General features: G+C 41.3%; 2 protein-coding genes across 6 annotated transcripts; both read left to right on the top strand.

The window, feature by feature from the left end:
- Window positions 1-4,469: 4,469 nt before the first annotated feature.
- On the top strand, window positions 4,470-8,610 carry LOC115823145 (2-aminomuconic semialdehyde dehydrogenase). 3 transcript variants are annotated; one of them, XM_030787165.1, is made up of 7 exons: window positions 4,473-4,774; window positions 5,692-5,839; window positions 6,021-6,176; window positions 6,255-6,404; window positions 6,572-6,828; window positions 7,108-7,269; window positions 7,616-8,610. In XM_030787165.1, exons 1-7 carry the CDS (start codon window positions 4,628-4,630, stop codon window positions 8,066-8,068), a joined length of 1,473 nt encoding a protein of 490 aa, XP_030643025.1. In that variant the 5' UTR covers window positions 4,473-4,627; the 3' UTR covers window positions 8,069-8,610. The 3 variants fall into 3 exon arrangements, with proteins under 3 accessions (XP_030643027.1, XP_030643025.1, XP_030643026.1); XM_030787167.1 differs by lacking the exon at window positions 7,108-7,269 and having other exon boundaries at window positions 4,470-4,774; XM_030787166.1 differs by lacking the exon at window positions 6,255-6,404.
- A 3,307-nt stretch (window positions 8,611-11,917) lies between these two features.
- aldh8a1 (aldehyde dehydrogenase 8 family, member A1) lies at window positions 11,918-15,943 on the top strand. 3 transcript variants are annotated; one of them, XM_030787168.1, is made up of 7 exons: window positions 11,918-12,191; window positions 13,130-13,277; window positions 13,468-13,623; window positions 13,702-13,851; window positions 14,018-14,274; window positions 14,554-14,715; window positions 15,087-15,943. In XM_030787168.1, exons 1-7 carry the CDS (start codon window positions 12,045-12,047, stop codon window positions 15,537-15,539), a joined length of 1,473 nt encoding a protein of 490 aa, XP_030643028.1. In that variant the 5' UTR covers window positions 11,918-12,044; the 3' UTR covers window positions 15,540-15,943. The 3 variants fall into 3 exon arrangements, with proteins under 3 accessions (XP_030643028.1, XP_030643030.1, XP_030643031.1); XM_030787170.1 differs by lacking the exon at window positions 13,702-13,851; XM_030787171.1 differs by lacking the exon at window positions 14,554-14,715.
- Window positions 15,944-19,344: the final 3,401 nt, after the last annotated feature.

The raw sequence follows: 19,344 nt of genomic DNA, 5'->3' as shown, positions 1-19,344 counted from the left end.
TGTAATTTAAATTCTATGAATTCATTGGAAAAAAAAATTCAATGTGTGTATGTGTGTCTGCCTGAGCATCATTTATAAAAGTTGCATAGCCCTAAATGCACACTAAGCATTTGGTTATGTACAAATCTTGAGTGCATATTCATACGAAAGTAATGCAAAATGTGGAAAACTTGAATGTGAATGTTGCAATACCTTAAAAAGTGCAAAACCTGAAAAACTGTAATTGAAGTAATTGAATGTACAGGGTATGGATGAAAACAAGGAAATATTAAGTAACAGATTGATAGCTACAAACTAATGAGAAGTGGATCCGTGTAGCAGTTAATGACTGATATCACAGCTCATTACACAAATCCTAATAACCGGGTCATGTACTACAGTATACAACAGAAGTGAGTACACCCCTGTGCAATATCAGTTAAATGTCAAATTATTCAAAATGGTATCACCTTACAGTAACTGCATTACTTCTAAGTTGAACCGGACGGTATTTGCTTTTATGTAAAATTAAAAACTAACAGTTTAGATTTACTATATTAAAAATACAGGCCCCACAGTAGGAACTCAATGCAACAAAAGTCAGTACACCTTTCATTACTGAGATTCAAATCCTTTATTTTTTCAATACTTCATATGTCCACCTTTATTTTTGATGACAGACTCAATCCTCCTCGACCTCGGCACAGAGGATTAGTGTTGCACGAATTTCCGGAGAGATGCCATTCTTCAGAGACAATTTTTTTTTCAGCTGCCCTTTGCTGGAGGGGCTGTGTTGCTCTACCTTTCTCTTTAAAATACCCCAAAGGTGTTCTATAGGATTCAAGTCAGGCGGCATACTTGGCTAGGTCATAGTTTTCACATTTTTCTTCTTTAGAAACTCTTGCATAATTTTGGCAGAGTGCTTTCGATTGGTATCGTGCTGGAATATTCCTCTTCTGCCAAGCCTCTGGAGACTGGGAGTCATCTTGTCAGCCAGTATTTGGTATATCCACAGGCATTCGTGGTGCCATCTATAAATGTCATCTCCCTAACACCTTTTGCACTCATGCGGCCCCAAATCATCACACTCCCACCTCTGTGCTTCACTGTTGGGACTATGTATTCACTGTGGTAGTCCTGGCCAGGTTCACGCCTAACATGCTGGACCCCATCTGAGCCGAACAAATTTATCTTGGTCTCATCTGACCAAAGAATGCGCTGCCAATATTCATCAGGCTTCTTTTCATGTTCTTTATCAAAGTTTCATCTTGCAGTTTTGTCCCGAAGAGCAAGCAAGGGCTTTTTTTCTTGGACGCTGTCCACAGATGCTGATGTTATGCAATGTCCTTCACGCTGTCTGAGCCGTCACAGAAACTCCGATTTCCACTGATAACCCCCGTGCCAAGTCTGAAGCACTTGCCCGTCTGTTTTTCAGAGCTAGATTGTGCAAGTAGCGCACTGCGCATGACGGTATTTTAGGAGGACGGCCACTGTGCCTCTGATTAGCGATACTACGGCTCGTTCTGTACCTCCTGATCACCGCTGCAATTGTGTTTTGACTGATTTTTAGTTGGTCACCAATCTTCCTGTATCCTTTTCCATCTTTGCGAAGTCTCACAATCAGATTTATCAGTTCCTCCGGCAATTCTTTTCCATGTGGAACCATGATGCAGTTTGTGCAGTTAGGAGAATTGGAATTCACAGGTGTACTCAATTTTGTTTCAGTTATCACAGGTTTTCTAACTTGTGTGTCAGTGATCACAGGTATATTCAGTTTTGTTGCACTGAGTTTCTACTTTGTATTATCAATACAGTATTTCTAGAATTTGTTTTTGATTGTTCACAAGAGGAAATATTCTACGTTGAGATAATGCAATTACTGAGAGGTGAAAGAATTTTGAATCATTTGACATTTCAGTGATATTGCACAGGGGTGTACTCACTTTTGTTGTATACTGTATGTGATTTAATTCTTATTGTGTACCAATTTATTACACTATGAAAGTAATAAAGTAATGCTTCTATAAAATTATTTTCCTTATATCATCTGTGTGCCCCCTCTCCCTCCCTGTCATCTCTCTCTTCACCGTCATCCTGATGGCTGCTGCGGCTTCGTGGCTTCCTGCGCTGCTGTGGCTGTGTCGTCCACCCCAACTGAGCCCCATGCTGTCTTGTCATTCTTTATACTGTCTACTAGTTGTGTTTTCATTTTCATTATCACTGTGTTGTTTGTAATTTGCCCACTGGGTTGGCACCTTTTGCACATCTGGCTGGCCTAGAAGGGGTCTCCTCTCTCTGTGGTCCCTCTCAGGATTTCTCCTATTTTTCCCTAGCATCTGGGTTTTTTGAGGAGTTTTTTCTTGCCCGCTATGAGGATCAAGTCAGGGGGTGCCACCCTGCTCTGTTTGTTGTAATCCTGTGGGCATGTAAAGCCCTTTGAGACTGTAAACAGTGATATTGGGCTTTAAATAAACTTAAACTTGAAACTCGAAACTTAACAAAACCAGATAATGTTGTCAGATATTAGTCATTTTTTATGAAATTGTCAGTTAAAAACTGGCATTACGTCACCCAGCAGTTTATCGCATTATCTAGTTTTCCTGCGCAATAAATGCGGTTGTTATTAGGTCACATGCCGCAGTCTTGAGCAACTAATCCTACGTAGTGTCTGTTTATCTCTATCAGTGAGTTTTTACTTATGACCCTCTGATTCAGTTTGTCCTTCTGTGCAATATTCTCACGACTCCTGGATCTTTCCCCATTTCTACATATAAAACTATTTTGCAGTCTCTGTCACTCATACACTGACAAACTGATCTGTTCCAAAATCTTTGTTCACTAGCTTAGGTTACCTTAGAAAATCATACAGTGCTGACCGGCAGTGGAACTACTTAAGCTTGGGCCCAGGGCCAACGAAGCAGTTGAAGGCCTCGACTCTTCAGAGAAGGACCACACAGTCTTCACAGGTGGCACCTAATGCATCACACTGCATTGTAATATGCTTTACAGCAATAGAGACTCTTCCTACAAATGTTATATTCACTATTTGCATACACTATCGAAGCTGCATGTTCGATGTATTAACTTCTCATACAGACTTAAATGATATCAATCCATAATGACATGTAACAAGGAGCAGGCTACAAACTACCACTCACTCATTTCACACTCTTTTCATCTGTATTAACACTGAGAGTGTTAAATTAAAGCTGGGTGTATAGTATGAGTTGACATAAACTCACATGTACACTCTTCGTGTTAATTTAACACTGGCATAATTAGCTGTGCAGATGCACTCTCTGTGTTATAACGTGATGATACTCACCCTCGTTTTTATCTCTCAGCCCCCCTGCATTCCCACAGTTCAGAGGGGCTGTCCTCAATTAGAATGTTTTAAATGGTTTAATTCAGTCAAGTATTTTATTGCCTTTGAAAAGAATACCATTGCACCAAACTTAACATTATCTATTCTGAAAATGATGTGGAAAGCATTGCTTTATGAGTAATATAAATGACAGGGAATGCTCTGTATGGTATGTTTTCACTGGAGGAAAAATGAACATATTCAATTACGTACTCTTTCCGTACACAGTGCTTTCCAAAAGTACCTACAAGGCCCTTTATGGAAAAGGCAAGAAAGAAACACTAAACGACCTTAATGACCCCATCAAACATCTGTGGCAAGATCTCCGAACTGGAGTCCACCACCACTCACTAGCTAACCTGCCATAACTTGAGAAATTCTAAGAGGAAGAATGAGCAATACTTTCTCCATCACGTTGTGCAAAATTAGTTAAGACTTATCCAAAAAGACTGTAGTCTTATAGTTGCAAGAGGTGGTTCAAGAGGTAGCTGTTTTTGTTCCTGGTCTCTTGTACCCCCTGGTTATAACCTGTTTAAATCAATTCTGAGTTTTTCTGCAAGTGCATCCAGTCTTACCTCCAGTTCATGACAATTGGTAACATTTCAGTTTTTGAATTTGTATTTTTTGAAAGTCCAGGTTTTGACAATCACTTATGTGAAAGTGTTTGGGGCTGAATTCTTTCTAACAGTCACTGTGCTTAAATTGAGGAGGATTCAAGGTTATAGTTCATGGTCCCAGTACAGGTTCCTTCTATCCACAGAGCTGATACCCCATCGTATCCGTCATGGTAATTATGATAACCACTTTAATTTACTTTAGGAGTCCTTCGAAATTTCTTGTAGGACTTTTTTCACATGTTGTTTCCACTATTTTGTCCACACATAAATTTTTACACCAGTTTCGTAAATAAAACCAACATTAGCAAAAAAAAAGAAAAACAAAAAAAAAAACCCTTGAACTCAGCTCGTAGCTTAATTTAATTTCACCTGAACAGTGAATGACTCAGCAACATTGAGCTGCCTTGTCCCGCCTCCCCACTGGAAAGGTTGGTCTCCTTTTAGTGAACTTTGGTGGACTTTAAGACTGATCTCTTGATTAATGGCAAAGAGAATAAATATAAAGTGGTGTCTGTGCTTTTGACAGCACTCACAACGCGAGACACACTGGAAGATTTGATTGCGTTAGTGTTGGTGGCTAAACTGTTGTAAGCTTGGCACAGATTCAAGCCATTTTGCAAGGTTAACTGATTTTACTTGACGCCGTTATAATCTGGTTTCTGCAACAATGCCCCAAACAGGCGAAAACAAAGATATTTTCATGCTGGAAAATTACATCGGTGGAAAGTTTATACCGTGTTCAGCATACATAGACTCATACGACCCGTCCACCGGAGAGGTGTACTGCAAAGTTCCGGACAGTGGCCCGAAAGAGGTACTACAGTAGTTGGAACATGTTTATTAAATTTTCATTCCTCTCAGTTTTAATGGATAATTAACACTGCCAACTCGTTCAAGCTCATGTGTCATTTAGAAAAGTGTTTCTCAGTTATGGACCTAATGACCCACAGCTCAGCACATTGTACCTGTCTCTCCGACCTGATGTATATGTTCAGCAAATCAATCTTAGATAAATAGCTGATGAGTGGACTGCACCTTGCAGTGGACCAGGAGCAGGATTGTGAAACACGAATTTAGACAACGTCTGCACAAGAGCTTTGAAAAAAGAAATCCAAAATTCAACTTTCCTTTTATCTTGAGATAATGCATATATGTTTGTCCTCTCACTTAATGCCACAACATTAAGAATTAACATAAATGCATGGTTGCGTAATATGTTGTTGCAAAGAATGTCCATTTCTATGTCTGTTTTTTAGTCAGTTACACCTTTCATCTCATAGAATGTCTATTTTCAGCACAGTCACTACTGGTTAAAGCTTAGCTAAAGTTGACAATTACCCAACACTCCAATGATTGATGAGCCACAGTTACTGCGGGGGGAGGAGGGGGCTCTTTCTGTGGTCTGTCTGGACTCTGTCCCCAGGTAGTCTGGCTGCTACCGTTTCTCAACATTCGGCACTCCATTGGAATGCTATTGACCTGTCACACTGCTGTGTTATGTAAAGAGGTGTCACAGACTCACCTATATGTAGCATATTACAAAAACAAGAGGGTGTTTTAGACTCTGACCCCTCTTATCGTGATGATTGTACGGTAGTCTCACGTGCATGCATTGTGTTACAGCGTCTTCTGTAACACTTGTCTACTTACCAGGTCACAAAACGCTGATATCATTTTGCAGAGCATGTGACTTCTCTTCGGTAATGTAAAAGAGTCTGTGATTGGTTGTAGGTGGAGGCGGCAGTAAAGGCAGCCAAAGAAGCCTTTCCTGAGTGGTCAGCCAAGAGCCCAGCCGAAAGAGCACAGATCTTGAACAAAGTAGCAGACCTGCTGGAGGCTCGTCTGGAAGAGTTTGCCCAGGCTGAGTCCAAAGACCAGGGTAAAAGTCAGCACTGTGCTAAAAACTGTCAGTACTCAACTGAAGAGCAGGTTAATGTTCAGTACTAAACCAAAGAGCAGGTTAAGATTCAGTACTGTACTAAAGATCAGGATGAAGTATGTTGAGATGTATTAAAACCCAGTTTTTCTCTCTTCTCTTTCTTCTGCCTTTTCTCCCTCAGGAAAGACCATAACTTCTGCCCGCACGACTGACATCCCCAGATCGGCGTATAACTTGAGGTTCTTTGCCTCCTCTGTTCTTCACCATACCACAGAATGCAGTCAAATGGATCATATGGGTTGTCTCCACTACACCGTCCGCTGCCCTGTTGGAGTGGGTAAGTGTATATATCTGTGATGTAGAGAGAGACAAAGTGTCTTGTTGAAAGTAACACTCTGCTTTTGATTCTGTGAAGCTGGTCTGATCAGCCCCTGGAACTTTCCCCTTTACCTACTCACTTGGAAGATCGCTCCAGCTATTGCCACGGGCAATACAGTTGTGGCTAAGCCCAGTGAGATGACGTCCGTCACGGCCTGGATGCTGTGCAAACTGTTGAAAGACGCAGGTGAGATTGTATGCATGTATTTGTGTGTATGAGTCTATGTGTCCCCTTTTCTCCAGACTAATTAGTTAGTCTGACTGTGAATTTGAATGGACATGGGTGAGTAAATTGAGGACAAAACATTTGGGGTTTTTTTTGTTTATGTCACTATGTGTATCTCTGTTCTCCAGGTGTCCCAGATGGTGTAGTGAACCTGGTTTTTGGGACTGGTCCTCGTGCAGGAGATGCTCTGGTGTCACATCCTGATGTCCCATTGGTGTCCTTTACTGGTAGCACAGCCACAGCGAGACTCATCACAGAGCGCAGTGCGCCGTTCTGTAAGAAACTCTCACTGGAACTGGGGGGCAAAAACCCTGCCATTGTGTTTGCAGATGCCAATTTAGATGTTTGCATGAGCACCACTGTGAGATCCAGTTTTGGCAACCAGGTAACTCTCCGCTCTGTCCTTTTATTGGCTCAGTCAATCAGTCCAAACTTGTTTGTTGTATTGACCAGCCAGTTATAATTCTCCATTTACCGTCGCCAATTACAGGATACTTAGTCCATTTGCTTCAGAGAAAACTTGCTTGTTTTCCAACCATGCAGTTACATGCTTTCACCACACGGGGATGCCAGTGCCCCACACTGCAACCTCGTCCTGACTGCAGCGGAACAGTGATGATAAGAAATCTCCCCTCTCCTCTCTCCGTGTGTGTGTCTCTATCAGGGAGAAATCTGTCTGTGTACCAGCAGAATCTTTGTGGAGCGCAGTATCTTCTCAGAGTTCTTAGAAAGATTCGTGGCAGCAGCACGTCAGTGGAAGACTGGGGTTCCCTCAGACCCCAAGAACCAAAACGGTGCACTTGTCAGCAAGGAGCACTTAGAGAAGGTCTGTTTATGTCACCAGTTTACACTGGGTCTCACCAAAAGAAATTAATTAATTTCATGCACGATCAATGTAAAGTTTGTTCATTTTTAACAATGCCTCTTCATTCAGTATTTTTGGGAGAATGCTTTGCCATATGTTTCAGAGGATGTGGAACAGTCTCCACTGGTGTTTGACAATCTCCACCAATGTTCAAGCCCTTATTAATGCTAATAGTATTTGCACTAACTCTGTTATGCAACAGACATGATCAAATGCTCTTACAGCAGATGTATCTTTTAACGTCTTTCTTTTATCATGTTTTTAAATTCAGAAATGTCATCTAACTAGTAACCTCTTCCTCCTTCAGGTGCGGAGTTACGTGGCATTGGCGCGGGCAGAGGGTGCCCAGGTGCATTGTGGGGAGGGTGTCGACGTGCTAGAGGTCCCAGACAAGAATGTAGGGGGATACTATATGCTCCCTACTGTCATCTCCGGGATGAAAGACTCCTCTCGCCTGATGCAGGAGGAGATCTTTGGGCCTGTCACCTGTGTGACGCCCTTTGACTTGGAAGAGGAAGTGATAACACGGGCGAATGGCGTTCGGTACGGTTTAGCAGCTACTGTGTGGTCACAAGATGTGGGCCGTGTGCACCGAGTTGTAAAGCGATTAGAGTCTGGGTCAGTGTGGGCCAACTGCTGGGCCGTGAGTGATCCTAACCTTCCCTTTGGAGGGATGAAGAATTCAGGCGTTGGCAGAGAGGGAGGAAAAGACTCATATCACTTCTTCACTGAAGTCAAATGCATCACCATCAAACACTGAAGGGCAGAACAGACACAGACATGTTCAAGCTAAAAATGATCAGAGCACAATTTATTCCTTATCGCTTCTTGAATAATCACCTTTTGGGATGCAGAGTTTGATTTAAATAATGTAAAATAAATATATAATAGATTTAAAAGAGCACTCATGACACACATCATTTATGTTTTTCGACTGGGGAAACAGGTGTACACTCTTCTCAGCCAATCAAAACCACAATGTTTTGTTTAGCTGAAAACCAGCAGGACTCAGAATCATCCTAAATTTCCTTTGGAATCAACAAAGTATCTATCCATCTATCTATCTATCTATCTATCTATCTATCTATCTATCTATCTATCTATCTATCTATCATCATCATCATCGTCACCATCATCATCAGTTCTGCTATAGATAGGCAAGCAGTGCTACCAAGGTAAAACTAGGTATTATACATCAAACAAAATGTCATATGGGGTTAATTTGTGTCATATTTGTGTGTGTTCCTGCGTTTTCTGTTGTTGCGGCAAATTCATCAGTATTAAATTAACACTGAGAGTGAATCAAGTATTATTGCCTTTGAAAATAACACCATTACACCAACCTTAAACATTATCTATTCTGAAAATGATGTGGAAAGCATTGCTTTATGAGTAATATAAAAGACAGTGGATGCTCTGTACGGTATGTTTTCACTGGAGGAAAAACGAACATGTAGAATTATATACTCTCACCGCATACAGTGCTTTCAAAAAGTATTCAAATACCTACAGTAGTGAATTTCCACAATTCAAACCAAAATGAGGACAAAAAAACTTTCAAAACAAGTCAGGGATAAAACTACAGAGAAGCACAGAACTAGAGAAGAGTGCAAGACCATCTCAAAGGCACCAAACAAACCTCAGAGCACCCCATCATACAGAAGTACAAAAAATAAAATAAAATTTTAAATTTAAAAAAAAAAACAACTCCAGCCACACTGCCTAGGTCAGACCACCCCTCTAAACTGTGTAACCTAACAACAGTGGCATTTGTCAGAGAGGCTGCTGTGATACCAACTGTGACTCTTATTCAGTTGTAGAAGTCAGTGGCTGCAACTGAAAGTGATATTCATGGCTCAACAATGTCCAAGGTATTGCACAAAAGGCCCTTTATGGAAAAGGCAAGAAAGAAACACTAGCTAAAAAAACAAAAACAAAAAAAACCCAACATATCCTTGCCTGTGAAGAATTGCTAAAAGTTGATTGGAAGATATTGCAAACATGTGGTGGAAAACATTGTGGTCTAATGAGACTAAAGTGGAACTTTTTGACTAGACTAATAGGAATGTGTGGCAAAAATCTAAAACCACACAACAGCCAGGTAACACCATTCACACTGTAAAAATCTGGGGGTGGTAGTATAATGTTATGGGGATGCTTTTCAGCAGCAGAGACTGGTAATCTGGGCAGGATTAATGAGAAGATGAATGGTGCACAATACAGAAAAATACAGGACAAAAACCTGATCCCCTCTGCCAGGAAGCTTAAACCAGGGAGAAAGTTCTTCTTTTAGCAGTACAACAACCCAAAGCACACTGTCTCAGTATCACTGGAATGGCTTTAAATGAAGAAAATTCTGACCTTACCTGACCTTAACTCCATCAAACATCTGTGGCAAGATCTCCGAACTGGAGTCCACCACCACTCACTAGCTAACCTGCCATAACTTGAGAAATTTTGAGAGGAAGAATGAGCAATACTTTCTCTATCACATGGTGCAAAATTAGTTAAGACTTATCCAAAAAGACTATACTCTTATAGTTGCAAGAGGTAGTTCAAGAGGTTAAACTGTGGAGGATGAAGAGGTTATGGTTCATGGTCCCAGCACAGGTTACCTCTATCCACAGAGCTGATACCCCATTGTATCTGTCATGGCAATTATGATAATCACTTGGGAGTCCTCCTAAATTTCTTGTAGGACTTTTTTCACGTGCTGTTTCCATTACTTTGTCCACACACATTTTCTGACCAGTTTCGAAAGTAAAGCCAACATTAGCAAAACAAAACAAAACAAAAAATAATCGAATACGACGGAGTATAAGGGCCACATTGTCGAAGAAAAAATTCTGAGATTTTGAGAATAAAGTCATAATATTACGAGAATAAAGTCATCATTTCAAGGCTACGTGTTATTTTAGAGGGGAAATATCAGAAGAGCAGCCTGCGATCTGCATTAAAATGAGAAACGTGGAACATCTTGTGAAGTTATACTTTAGTATAGGTGAAATGTTGATTCTTTATTATCCTCTGCACCCTCTTTTTCAACATGGCACATACTCCCTCCTGCTTCCTGCTCCCCTCTATGCTTCCCATCCTTTCTCACCCTCTAATGTCTGTTTCTGTATCTCACAGTGTATACAAGGATACAGCGATAGGTTTCATAAATAACAAAATACTTCATTTTTTGGCACATCAGCACCACATTATCATAAGTATCAGGGCCTCTGATCTGTTTTGTTGGTTGCTGGTGATATACTTTCCGATATATTATGCAATCAAAATTTCATGATTTTATTCTCGTAATATTTTGATTTTCTTGTAAAATTACGCCTTTCTTCTCATTAAATTATGTCTCTGTTCTTGACTTTTTCTCGTTAAATTACGACTTTATTCTCAAAAGATTATGACTTTTTTTCTCGTTAAATAACGATTTTATTCTTGTAATAGTAGGACTTTATTCTGGAAATCGGAGAATTTTCCTTTTCCTTGATGTAGCCCCAATGGGTAATTCTTCAACTATGTTCCATTCTGGTCAAGAAAATTTTAGCATTTAGTATCTAACTTTGTTTTTTGTAAAAATGCATTGCTATGGTTTTTTGCTTCATTCTGTAGAAACACATCCTGATGATTTTGTTAAATAATATACATTTCACTTTAATATTAAGAGGAAATCATCATTTCCTGTTGTAGAAATGACATTTTGTCACATTTCTTTTAAAATCTCATGATATCTTGGCCTGATAATGTCAGTTTTAGAGTTTGCATTAAATATATACAAAAAACACAATAGTAAATGAAATTAGTCCAGTTGTTTTTACATTAATATGAAGTATAAGCTGTTTGGAAATGACACCCAATAAACATATTCTCAGTTTGACTCATATTTACCTTGATTTTTCCTCTTTTTATTCCCACCTATGGAGGTCACTCTTTTCTCCAGCCATGTGTTCCCCTGTTCAGCAGCTGTTACTTTGGTTACCAAGTATACAAACCCTAAAACATGATCCCAGAATTGTATTTTGCACACTGTGGTGAAAATGACAGTGATCCCAAGGGACAGGGGTTCTTTTTATGAAAAGTACAAGAAAATGTGAAGAAATATTACGATACATAATGTGTTTCATTAAAATACATCAATGTCTAATTTGTATTTGAAAATAACATTATTTCAGTATTAAATTCAAAATTAAGAAGGGTTGAAGGTCCAAAGTCTGGGTTAGGGACAAAGGTAATATAGTGAAAACCATACATAAAAGGCCTCTTATTACAGAGTAAAATGAATGACTGAGCTATTATTTACTTTTTATAAGTTCTTCTTGGTGTGAAGTATGTGTGACAAAAATAAAAATGTAGAAATGTTTTTTTGTTTTTCTTATTTCTTCCAGAGACACAAAAATGAACATAGTTGAAGAATCATCCTAATCCTCTGTCATAAAATTGGACCTGAACAGTGAATAATGCAGTAACAGTGAGCTGCCTTGTCCCGCCCCCCCCCCCCCCCCTACTGGAAAGGTTGGTGTCCTTTTGGTGAACTCTGGTGGACTTTAAGACCGATCTCTTGTTTAATGGCAAAGAGAGTAAATATGTCGTAGTGTCTGTGCTTTTGACAGCACTCACAACGCGAGACACACGGTTGGTGTTGGTGACTAAACTGTTGTAAGCTTGGCACAGATTCAAGCCATTTTGCAAGGTTAACTGATTTTACTTGACGCCGTTATAATCTGGTTTCTGCAACAATGCCCCAAACAGGCGAAAACAAAGATATTTTCATGCTGGAAAATTACATCGGTGGAAAGTTTATACCGTGTTCAGCATACATAGACTCATACGACCCGTCCACCGGAGAGGTGTACTGCAAAGTTCCGGACAGTGGCCCGAAAGAGGTACGACAATAGTTGGAAAATATTTATTAAATTTTCATTCTTCTCGGTTTTAATGGATAATTAACACTGCCAACTCGTTCAAGCTCATGTGTCATTTAGAAAAGTGTTTCTCAGTTATGGACCTAATGACCCACAGCTCAGCACATTGTACCTGTCTCTCCGACCTGATGTATATGTTCAGCAAATCAATCTTAGATAAATAGCTGATGAGTGGACTTGTGTCTTGGAGTACAAAGTAACATAAAATGCACCTTGCAGTAGGCCACCAGGAGCAGGATTGCAAAACACTCATCTAAGAGAGTGACTGCACAAGAGCTTTGAGAAAAAAACGCTGTTTCCTTTTATCTTGATATAACACATACAGGTTTGTCCTCTCATTTAATGCCACAACATTAAGAATTAACATAAATGCATGGTTGCGTAATATGTTGTTGCAAAGAATGTCCATTTCTATGTCTGTTTTTTAGTCAGTTACACCTTTCATCTCATAGAATGTCTATTTTCAGCACAGTCACTACTGGTTAAAGCTTAGCTAAAGTTGACAATTACCCAACACTCCAATGATTGATGAGCCACAGTTACTGCGGGGGGAGGAGGGGGCTCTTTCTGTGGTCTGTCTGGACTCTGTCCCCAGGTAGTCTGGCTGCTACCGTTTCTCAACATTCGGCACTCCATTAGAATGCTATTGACCTGTCGCACTGCTGTGTTATGTAAAGAGGTGTCACAGACTCACCTATATGTAGCATATTACAAAAACAAGAGGGTGTTTTAGACTCTGACCCCTCTCATCATGATGATTGTACGGTAGTCTCACGTGCATGCATCTTCTGCGTCTTCTGTAACACTTGTCTACTTACCAGGTCACAAAACGCTGATATCATTTTGCAGAGCATGTGACTTCTCTTCGGTAATGTAAAAGAGTCTGTGATTGGTTGTAGGTGGAGGCGGCAGTAAAGGCAGCCAAAGAAGCCTTTCCTGAGTGGTCAGCCAAGAGCCCAGCCGAAAGAGCACAGATCTTGAACAAAGTAGCAGACCTGCTGGAGGCTCGTCTGGAAGAGTTTGCCCAGGCTGAGTCCAAAGACCAGGGTAAGAGTCATCACTGTACTAAAGACTGGAGTGATTGTTAGTACTCAACAAAAGAGGAGGTTAATGTTCAGTACTAAACCAAAGAGCAGGTTAAGATTCAGTACTGTACTAAAGATCAGGATGAAGTATGTTGAGATATATTAAAACCCAGTTTTTCTCTCTTCTCTTTCTTCTGCCTTTTCTCCCTCAGGAAAGACCATAACGTTTGCCCACACGGTCGACATCCCCAGATCGGCGTATAACTTTAGGTTCTTTGCCTCCTCTGGTCTTCACCATACCACAGAATGCAGTCAAATGGATCATATGGGTTGTGTCAACTACACCGTCCGCTGCCCTGTTGGAGTGGGTAAGTGTATATATCTGTGATGTAGAGAGAGACAAAGTGTTTTGTTGAAAGTAACATGCTGCTTTTGATTCTGTGAAGCTGGTCTGATCAGCCCCTGGAACCTGCCCCTTTACCTACTCACCTGGAAGATCGCTCCAGCTATTGCCACGGGCAATACAGTTGTGGCTAAGCCCAGTGAGATGACGTCCGTCACGGCCTGGATGCTGTGCAAACTGCTGAAAGATGCAGGTGAGATTGTATGCATGTATTTGTGTGTATGAGTCTATGTGTCCCTGTTCTCCAGACTAATTAGTTAGTCTGACTGTGAATTTGAATGGACGTGGGTGAGTAAATTGAGGACAAAACATTTGGGGTTTTTTTTGTTTATGTCACTATGTGTATCTCTGTTCTCCAGGTGTCCCAGATGGTGTAGTGAACCTGGTTTTTGGGACTGGTCCTCGTGCAGGAGATGCTCTGGTGTCACATCCTGATGTCCCATTGGTGTCCTTTACTGGTAGCACAGCCACAGCGAGACTCATCACAGAGCGCAGTGCACCGTTCTGTAAGAAACTCTCACTGGAACTGGGGGGCAAAAACCCTGCCATTGTGTTCGCAGATGCCAATTTAGATGTTTGCATCAGCACCACTGTGAGATCCAGTTTCTCAAACCAGGTAACTCTCCGCTCTGTCCTTTTATTGGCTCAGTCAATCAGTCCAAACTTGTTTGTTGTATTGACCAGCCAGTTATAATTCTCCATTTACCGTCGCCAATTACAGGATACTTAGTCCATTTGCTTCAGAGAAAACTTGCTTGTTTTCCAACCATGCAGTTACATGCTTTCACCACACGGGGATGCCAGTGCCCCACACTGCAACCTCGTCCTGACTGCAGCAGAACAGTGATGATAAGAAATCTCCCCTCTCCTCTCTCCGTGTGTGTGTCTCTATCAGGGAGAAATCTGTCTGTGTACCAGCAGAATCTTTGTGGAGCGCAGTATCTTCTCAGAGTTCTTAGAAAGATTCGTGGCAGCAGCACGTCAGTGGAAGACTGGGGTTCCCTCAGACCCCAAGAACCAAAACGGTGCACTTGTCAGCAAGGAGCACTTAGAGAAGGTCTGTTTATGTCACCAATTTACACTGGGTCTCACCAAAAGAAATATGGGATTAATTTCATGCACGATCAATGTAAAGTTTGTTCATTTTTAACAATGCCACATAATTTTGTAATAACTATTCATTCAGTATTTTTGGGAGAATGCTTTGCCATATGTTTCAGAGGATGTGGAACAGTCTCCACTGGTGGTTGACAATCTCCACTAATGTTTCATCAAGCCCTTAGTAATGCTAATAGTATTTGCACTAACTCTGTTATGCAACAGACATGATCAAATGCTCTTACAACAGATGTATCTTTTAACATCTTTCTTTTATCATGTTTTTAAATTCAGAAATGTCATCTAACTAGTAACCTCTTCCTCCTTCAGGTGCGGAGTTACGTGGCATTGGCGCGGGCAGAGGGTGCCCAGGTGCATTGTGGGGAGGGTGTCGACGTGCTGGAGGTCCCAGACAAGAATGTAGGGGGATACTATATGCTCCCTACTGTCATCTCCGGGATGAAAGACTCCTCTCGCCTGATGCAGGAGGAGATCTTTGGGCCTGTCACCTGTGTGACGCCCTTTGACTTGGAAGAGGAAGTGATAACACGGGCGAATGGCGTTCGGTACGGTTTAGCAGCTACTGTGTGGTCACAAGACGTGGGTCGTGTGCACCGAGTTGCAAGGCGATTAGAGTCTGGGTTGGTGTGGACCAACTGCTGGATGGTGAGAGACCTGAACCTTCCATTTGGAGGGATGAAGAATTCAGGCGTTGGCAGAGAGGGAGGAAAAGACTCATATCACTTCTTCACTGAAGTCAAATGCATCACCATCAAACACTGAGGGGCAGAACAGACACAGACATGTTCAAACATTTTAAGGTTTCTGTCAAGAATGACCGAACTCTAAAAATGATCAGAGCACTATTATCGCTCGGTCACTCTCTCTCTCCCTCCCTCACACACATATCGTGCTAAAAGTTGCTCAGAGTGCAATTTAAAATAATGTAAAATAAATATATAACAGATTTAAAAAGAACACTCATGTCACACACCATTTATGTTTTACGACTGGGAAACAGGTGTACACTCTTCTCAGCCAATCAAAACCGCAATGTTTAGTTTAGCTGAAAACCGGCAGTACTCGGAATCTTGACTTGGGAAGAATTCTGCTGTACGCAGGCACGCCGTGGTACCAAGGTAAAACTGAACAGATGTGTTATGCATCAAATAAAATGTCATTTGGAGTTCGTTTATGTCGAGTTTGTGTTTGTTACTGTGGGGTTTTTTTGTTTGTTTGTTTGTTTTTGGGGTTTTTTTGGTGTTGCAGTTATGCTAGTGTGGGAAGAAATTTGCTGACACACGCGCGTATCTTGCAAAACCCACGACTGTCCTGTTCGCCCAGGGTGACAGAATGTTCTCTGAGGACGGGTGCGCTAGATGCTCAGCGGCGCGCTCCTCAGTAGAATTCATTTGAACATTCCAAACAGTTCATACAACACGTGCATTCTCCCACTTCAAAACATAAGTTGCTGCCAGCGGGCTAACAGGAGAGTAATGGATGAACAGTATAGGGTAACTGTCGGTTGATTTCTGCTGGCCATAAAGGATATCGAGATGTTTGACTGCGTTTTCTTCTCCACGCTTTAAACAGCGTATATGAAACCGTTTAATGCATTCCGTCACGTCATTATTAATTTACAGTGAAAATGCCCTGTGCGTATCCCTTCCCAAAAACCCAGCGCCTTGCGCCAGTTTCCGCCTTCTATTTAGGCTAGGCCGTGGGCTAAGCCCCATACCACACACACAGGCCTACTCACAGACTCTCGTGTTGCCTCTCTACACACCCTGCCTCTGTCAGCTTTGGCACTGGGTCTTGTGTTTGTCTGTATGAGAGACGCAAGAAACAAGGCAGATGGTCAAGGTGGGTTTGATGTGGCGCAGTTGGGTCGACGTGCTAAACGAAGCTGAATGTGTGCCTACTCAGCGGATCGGTCCCCTCTATCGGAAATCTCTGTTCCGGAGCTGGAGACGGCTAGTCTTTTTTCCCCTCTTTCATTACTCAGTGCTCTGCCTACTTAAGCCCCTTCGTGGAATTTTTTGGAAAGAAAACACATGCCTTGTTGAAAAAAAAAAAAAAGTCAAATGCCAAGATTTTAGATTATTACTGCAATGTTATGAAACAGATGTGGGTGAAGTTATATCTGGGGTTTATTGACATTATGATAACTCTTTGGGGTGGTTTCCTGCACTGTGGCGTTTAACTCCTGTTCTCTGCATAAGAAACATGAAGTGCACATCACTCAGATCTCTGTGTCAGGTCAGCAATAGTCTGAGGGTAATTTTCCTCCACGGTTCCTGTACCGAGGTCAGTGGAGGGACATGATGCCTGGCCAAATACCACCGAGCTGAGTGAAAAAAAATGGCAGGATTAATCAGGTTAACCAAACCTTACAAAGAGAGAGAGAGAGAGGGCAAAGGTAACAGAAAACTAAACAAAATTAATGGATTATTAGACAGACACATTGAGCATTCTCCTCTTTGGAAGGCTATGTCCTGTGTGTGCGTGACCCAGGAAGTAAATTGCGGAAGATCACGTAGGCAGCCTCTTGTCCTCATTCTGAGAGAAGGGCAGGGTCACAGACATGCCAGACCACCCTTCCGTCTGCCGTGCCAAAACCAGAGAGCAGGCGAGGTGGTCTGTGAGTCTTGGATTCATAGATGCCACATGCAAAATCCTCTTATGCTGTGTGTGCGTGAGCGTGTGTGTGTGTGTGTCCTCTGCATTAAGCTGGGATAATGATTGAGGATCTGTAGAAAGACTCTTCCTTCTCTGACAGTTTTTGATTTGGATGTTGATATATCTGAGACTTGGTCAGCGTTACGTGCTGCCCCGTTTCCCGTCCCAATTTAAAATATTATAATCAGCTGCTTAAACTCAAATCCCTAATTTAATACTGACACTGTTGCATGCCTAAAAAACTCAGTTAACATATAAACGAGATTTTGTTTTAAAGAAGAAAAGCCTCGAGATGTAGAACAGGTCAATTATTAATCTGTGTATGTTTGTCCTTTAAGCTGTTCCCGTAACTGCGTCAGAGAGGTAAATATTGATGTGTGCTTAAACCTGTACAGTAAACCACCATTTGATCACCACAGGGCACACTTACATGACAGTTTGTGTGTGTGTGTGTATAGTTTGTGTTTGTGTGTGCACACGTGCATGTGCGTGCTGTGAAAATATTAATCAGTGAAATTTGTCCCAACAGCCCATTGTCTCCTTAAGTTGACCTCACCACACCCACAGTGTACACCCATGCACAAACACGCTTACGTAATGGACAAATCCACCTTGACAGAGCTGAGGCATGCCCAGACATTTCTCACTTGTTTCCTCAGTTTTCTCATCTCATATAATTGTGTATGTGTGTGTGTGTGTGTGTCTATATATATATATGTATATGTGTGTGTGTGTGTGTGTGTGTGTGGAAGGTTTTTAGGGCACCTGGTGTGCCTGGCTGACTTTTAATTTTCTCCAAACACACACACGCACCCACACATGCGTGCACACACACACACACACACGCACGCACACACACACACACACACACACACACAATAACATGTTTGTTCCTCATCATACTTCAATATGTTGATTGTGTCATGCTTCGATCATAATACACGTGCCTTTGAGTTATGCATTAAATATCTGTCAAACTGGCATTAGCCAATGGGACGTCTCTCTCTGAGTCACCTGATAAGGTCTTGGAATTGGTCTGTTTGTGAAGTCACCAACAGTCTTACGATGAGGCAATAACAGACTGCCAACTGAGTGTGATTTAACTCAACAAATTCAAACACAACAGGGCAAAATGGAGTTCCTTAACACATCTGTAACTGTGGTGATACAATGACTGTGTCTGACTCAGCGTGTGACTAGTAACAGAGGAGGACTTGAGTGAGTTTGGTGGTATCAATATAACTCCAGGACTGTCAACCTCATATCTTTTTCAGTGTCCATGTTTATCTACAGTCACCAGAGTGATAACAACACCTTTCGCAAAGTTTGAGTTAAACGTCAAGATTTTCTTTTATTAAGTAAATGAGTCATTTAAGTCTTTTTCAAATCTAATTACATGTAGAATGTGATACTCTGACACTGGAGATTTTCTTTAATACTTTGATTAATTTTAAATCTTAATTTCATTTTCAATTCACTTGTCACAAAGCAGCTTCACAGGATTCTTGGTCCCTGAAGGATTCTGAAACCCCCATTAGTTAAAAAAATATACAAGAAATCTTGACAAGACCCAACACTCAAACTGCTAGCGCTGGGTTGTTTGAGTATTGTCAGTAGTCATTATTGACGTTTAGGATGCAGAACAGTGTGAGATATGACAGAGAAGTCGAGTGTAAATGAGAGACAAGAGAGGTTATGTGAGTGCAGAGTCGATAAAGGTTAGACTTCTTCAGTCAGGGTAGGGTTGAGAAAGAAGAACAGTCACATGACTCTGGAGCAGCTGGATTTAAATGCTGTACTCAGGAACCCATTAACCAGCACAGTATAAATTGTCAACTTTAATGCAAAATAGGACAAGCCTGCCAAACTCTCCAAACTAACAGTTAAATCATACTGACATGGCAGTTTC

This window comes from Chanos chanos, chromosome 10 (assembly GCF_902362185.1).
Source record: "Chanos chanos chromosome 10, fChaCha1.1, whole genome shotgun sequence".
In the NCBI taxonomy this organism is placed as follows: domain Eukaryota; kingdom Metazoa; phylum Chordata; class Actinopteri; order Gonorynchiformes; family Chanidae; genus Chanos; species Chanos chanos.
Note: the sequence above shows the minus strand (reverse complement) of the source record. Positions and strands in the feature narration are given on the sequence as shown.

Bases quoted from the DNA above. Each gene is read 5' to 3' on its own strand.
- LOC115823145 (XM_030787165.1), top strand. From the start codon at position 4,628: ATGCCCCAAACAGGCGAAAACAAAGATATTTTCATGCTGGAAAATTAC. The intron at 6,177-6,254 runs GTAAGTGTATAT...GATTCTGTGAAG, and splicing joins CCGCTGCCCTGTTGGAGTGG to CTGGTCTGATCAGCCCCTGG. The intron at 6,829-7,107 runs GTAACTCTCCGC...TGTCTCTATCAG, and splicing joins GATCCAGTTTTGGCAACCAG to GGAGAAATCTGTCTGTGTAC.
- aldh8a1 (XM_030787168.1), top strand. From the start codon at position 12,045: ATGCCCCAAACAGGCGAAAACAAAGATATTTTCATGCTGGAAAATTAC. The intron at 13,624-13,701 runs GTAAGTGTATAT...GATTCTGTGAAG, and splicing joins CCGCTGCCCTGTTGGAGTGG to CTGGTCTGATCAGCCCCTGG. The intron at 14,716-15,086 runs GTCTGTTTATGT...TTCCTCCTTCAG, and splicing joins GCAAGGAGCACTTAGAGAAG to GTGCGGAGTTACGTGGCATT.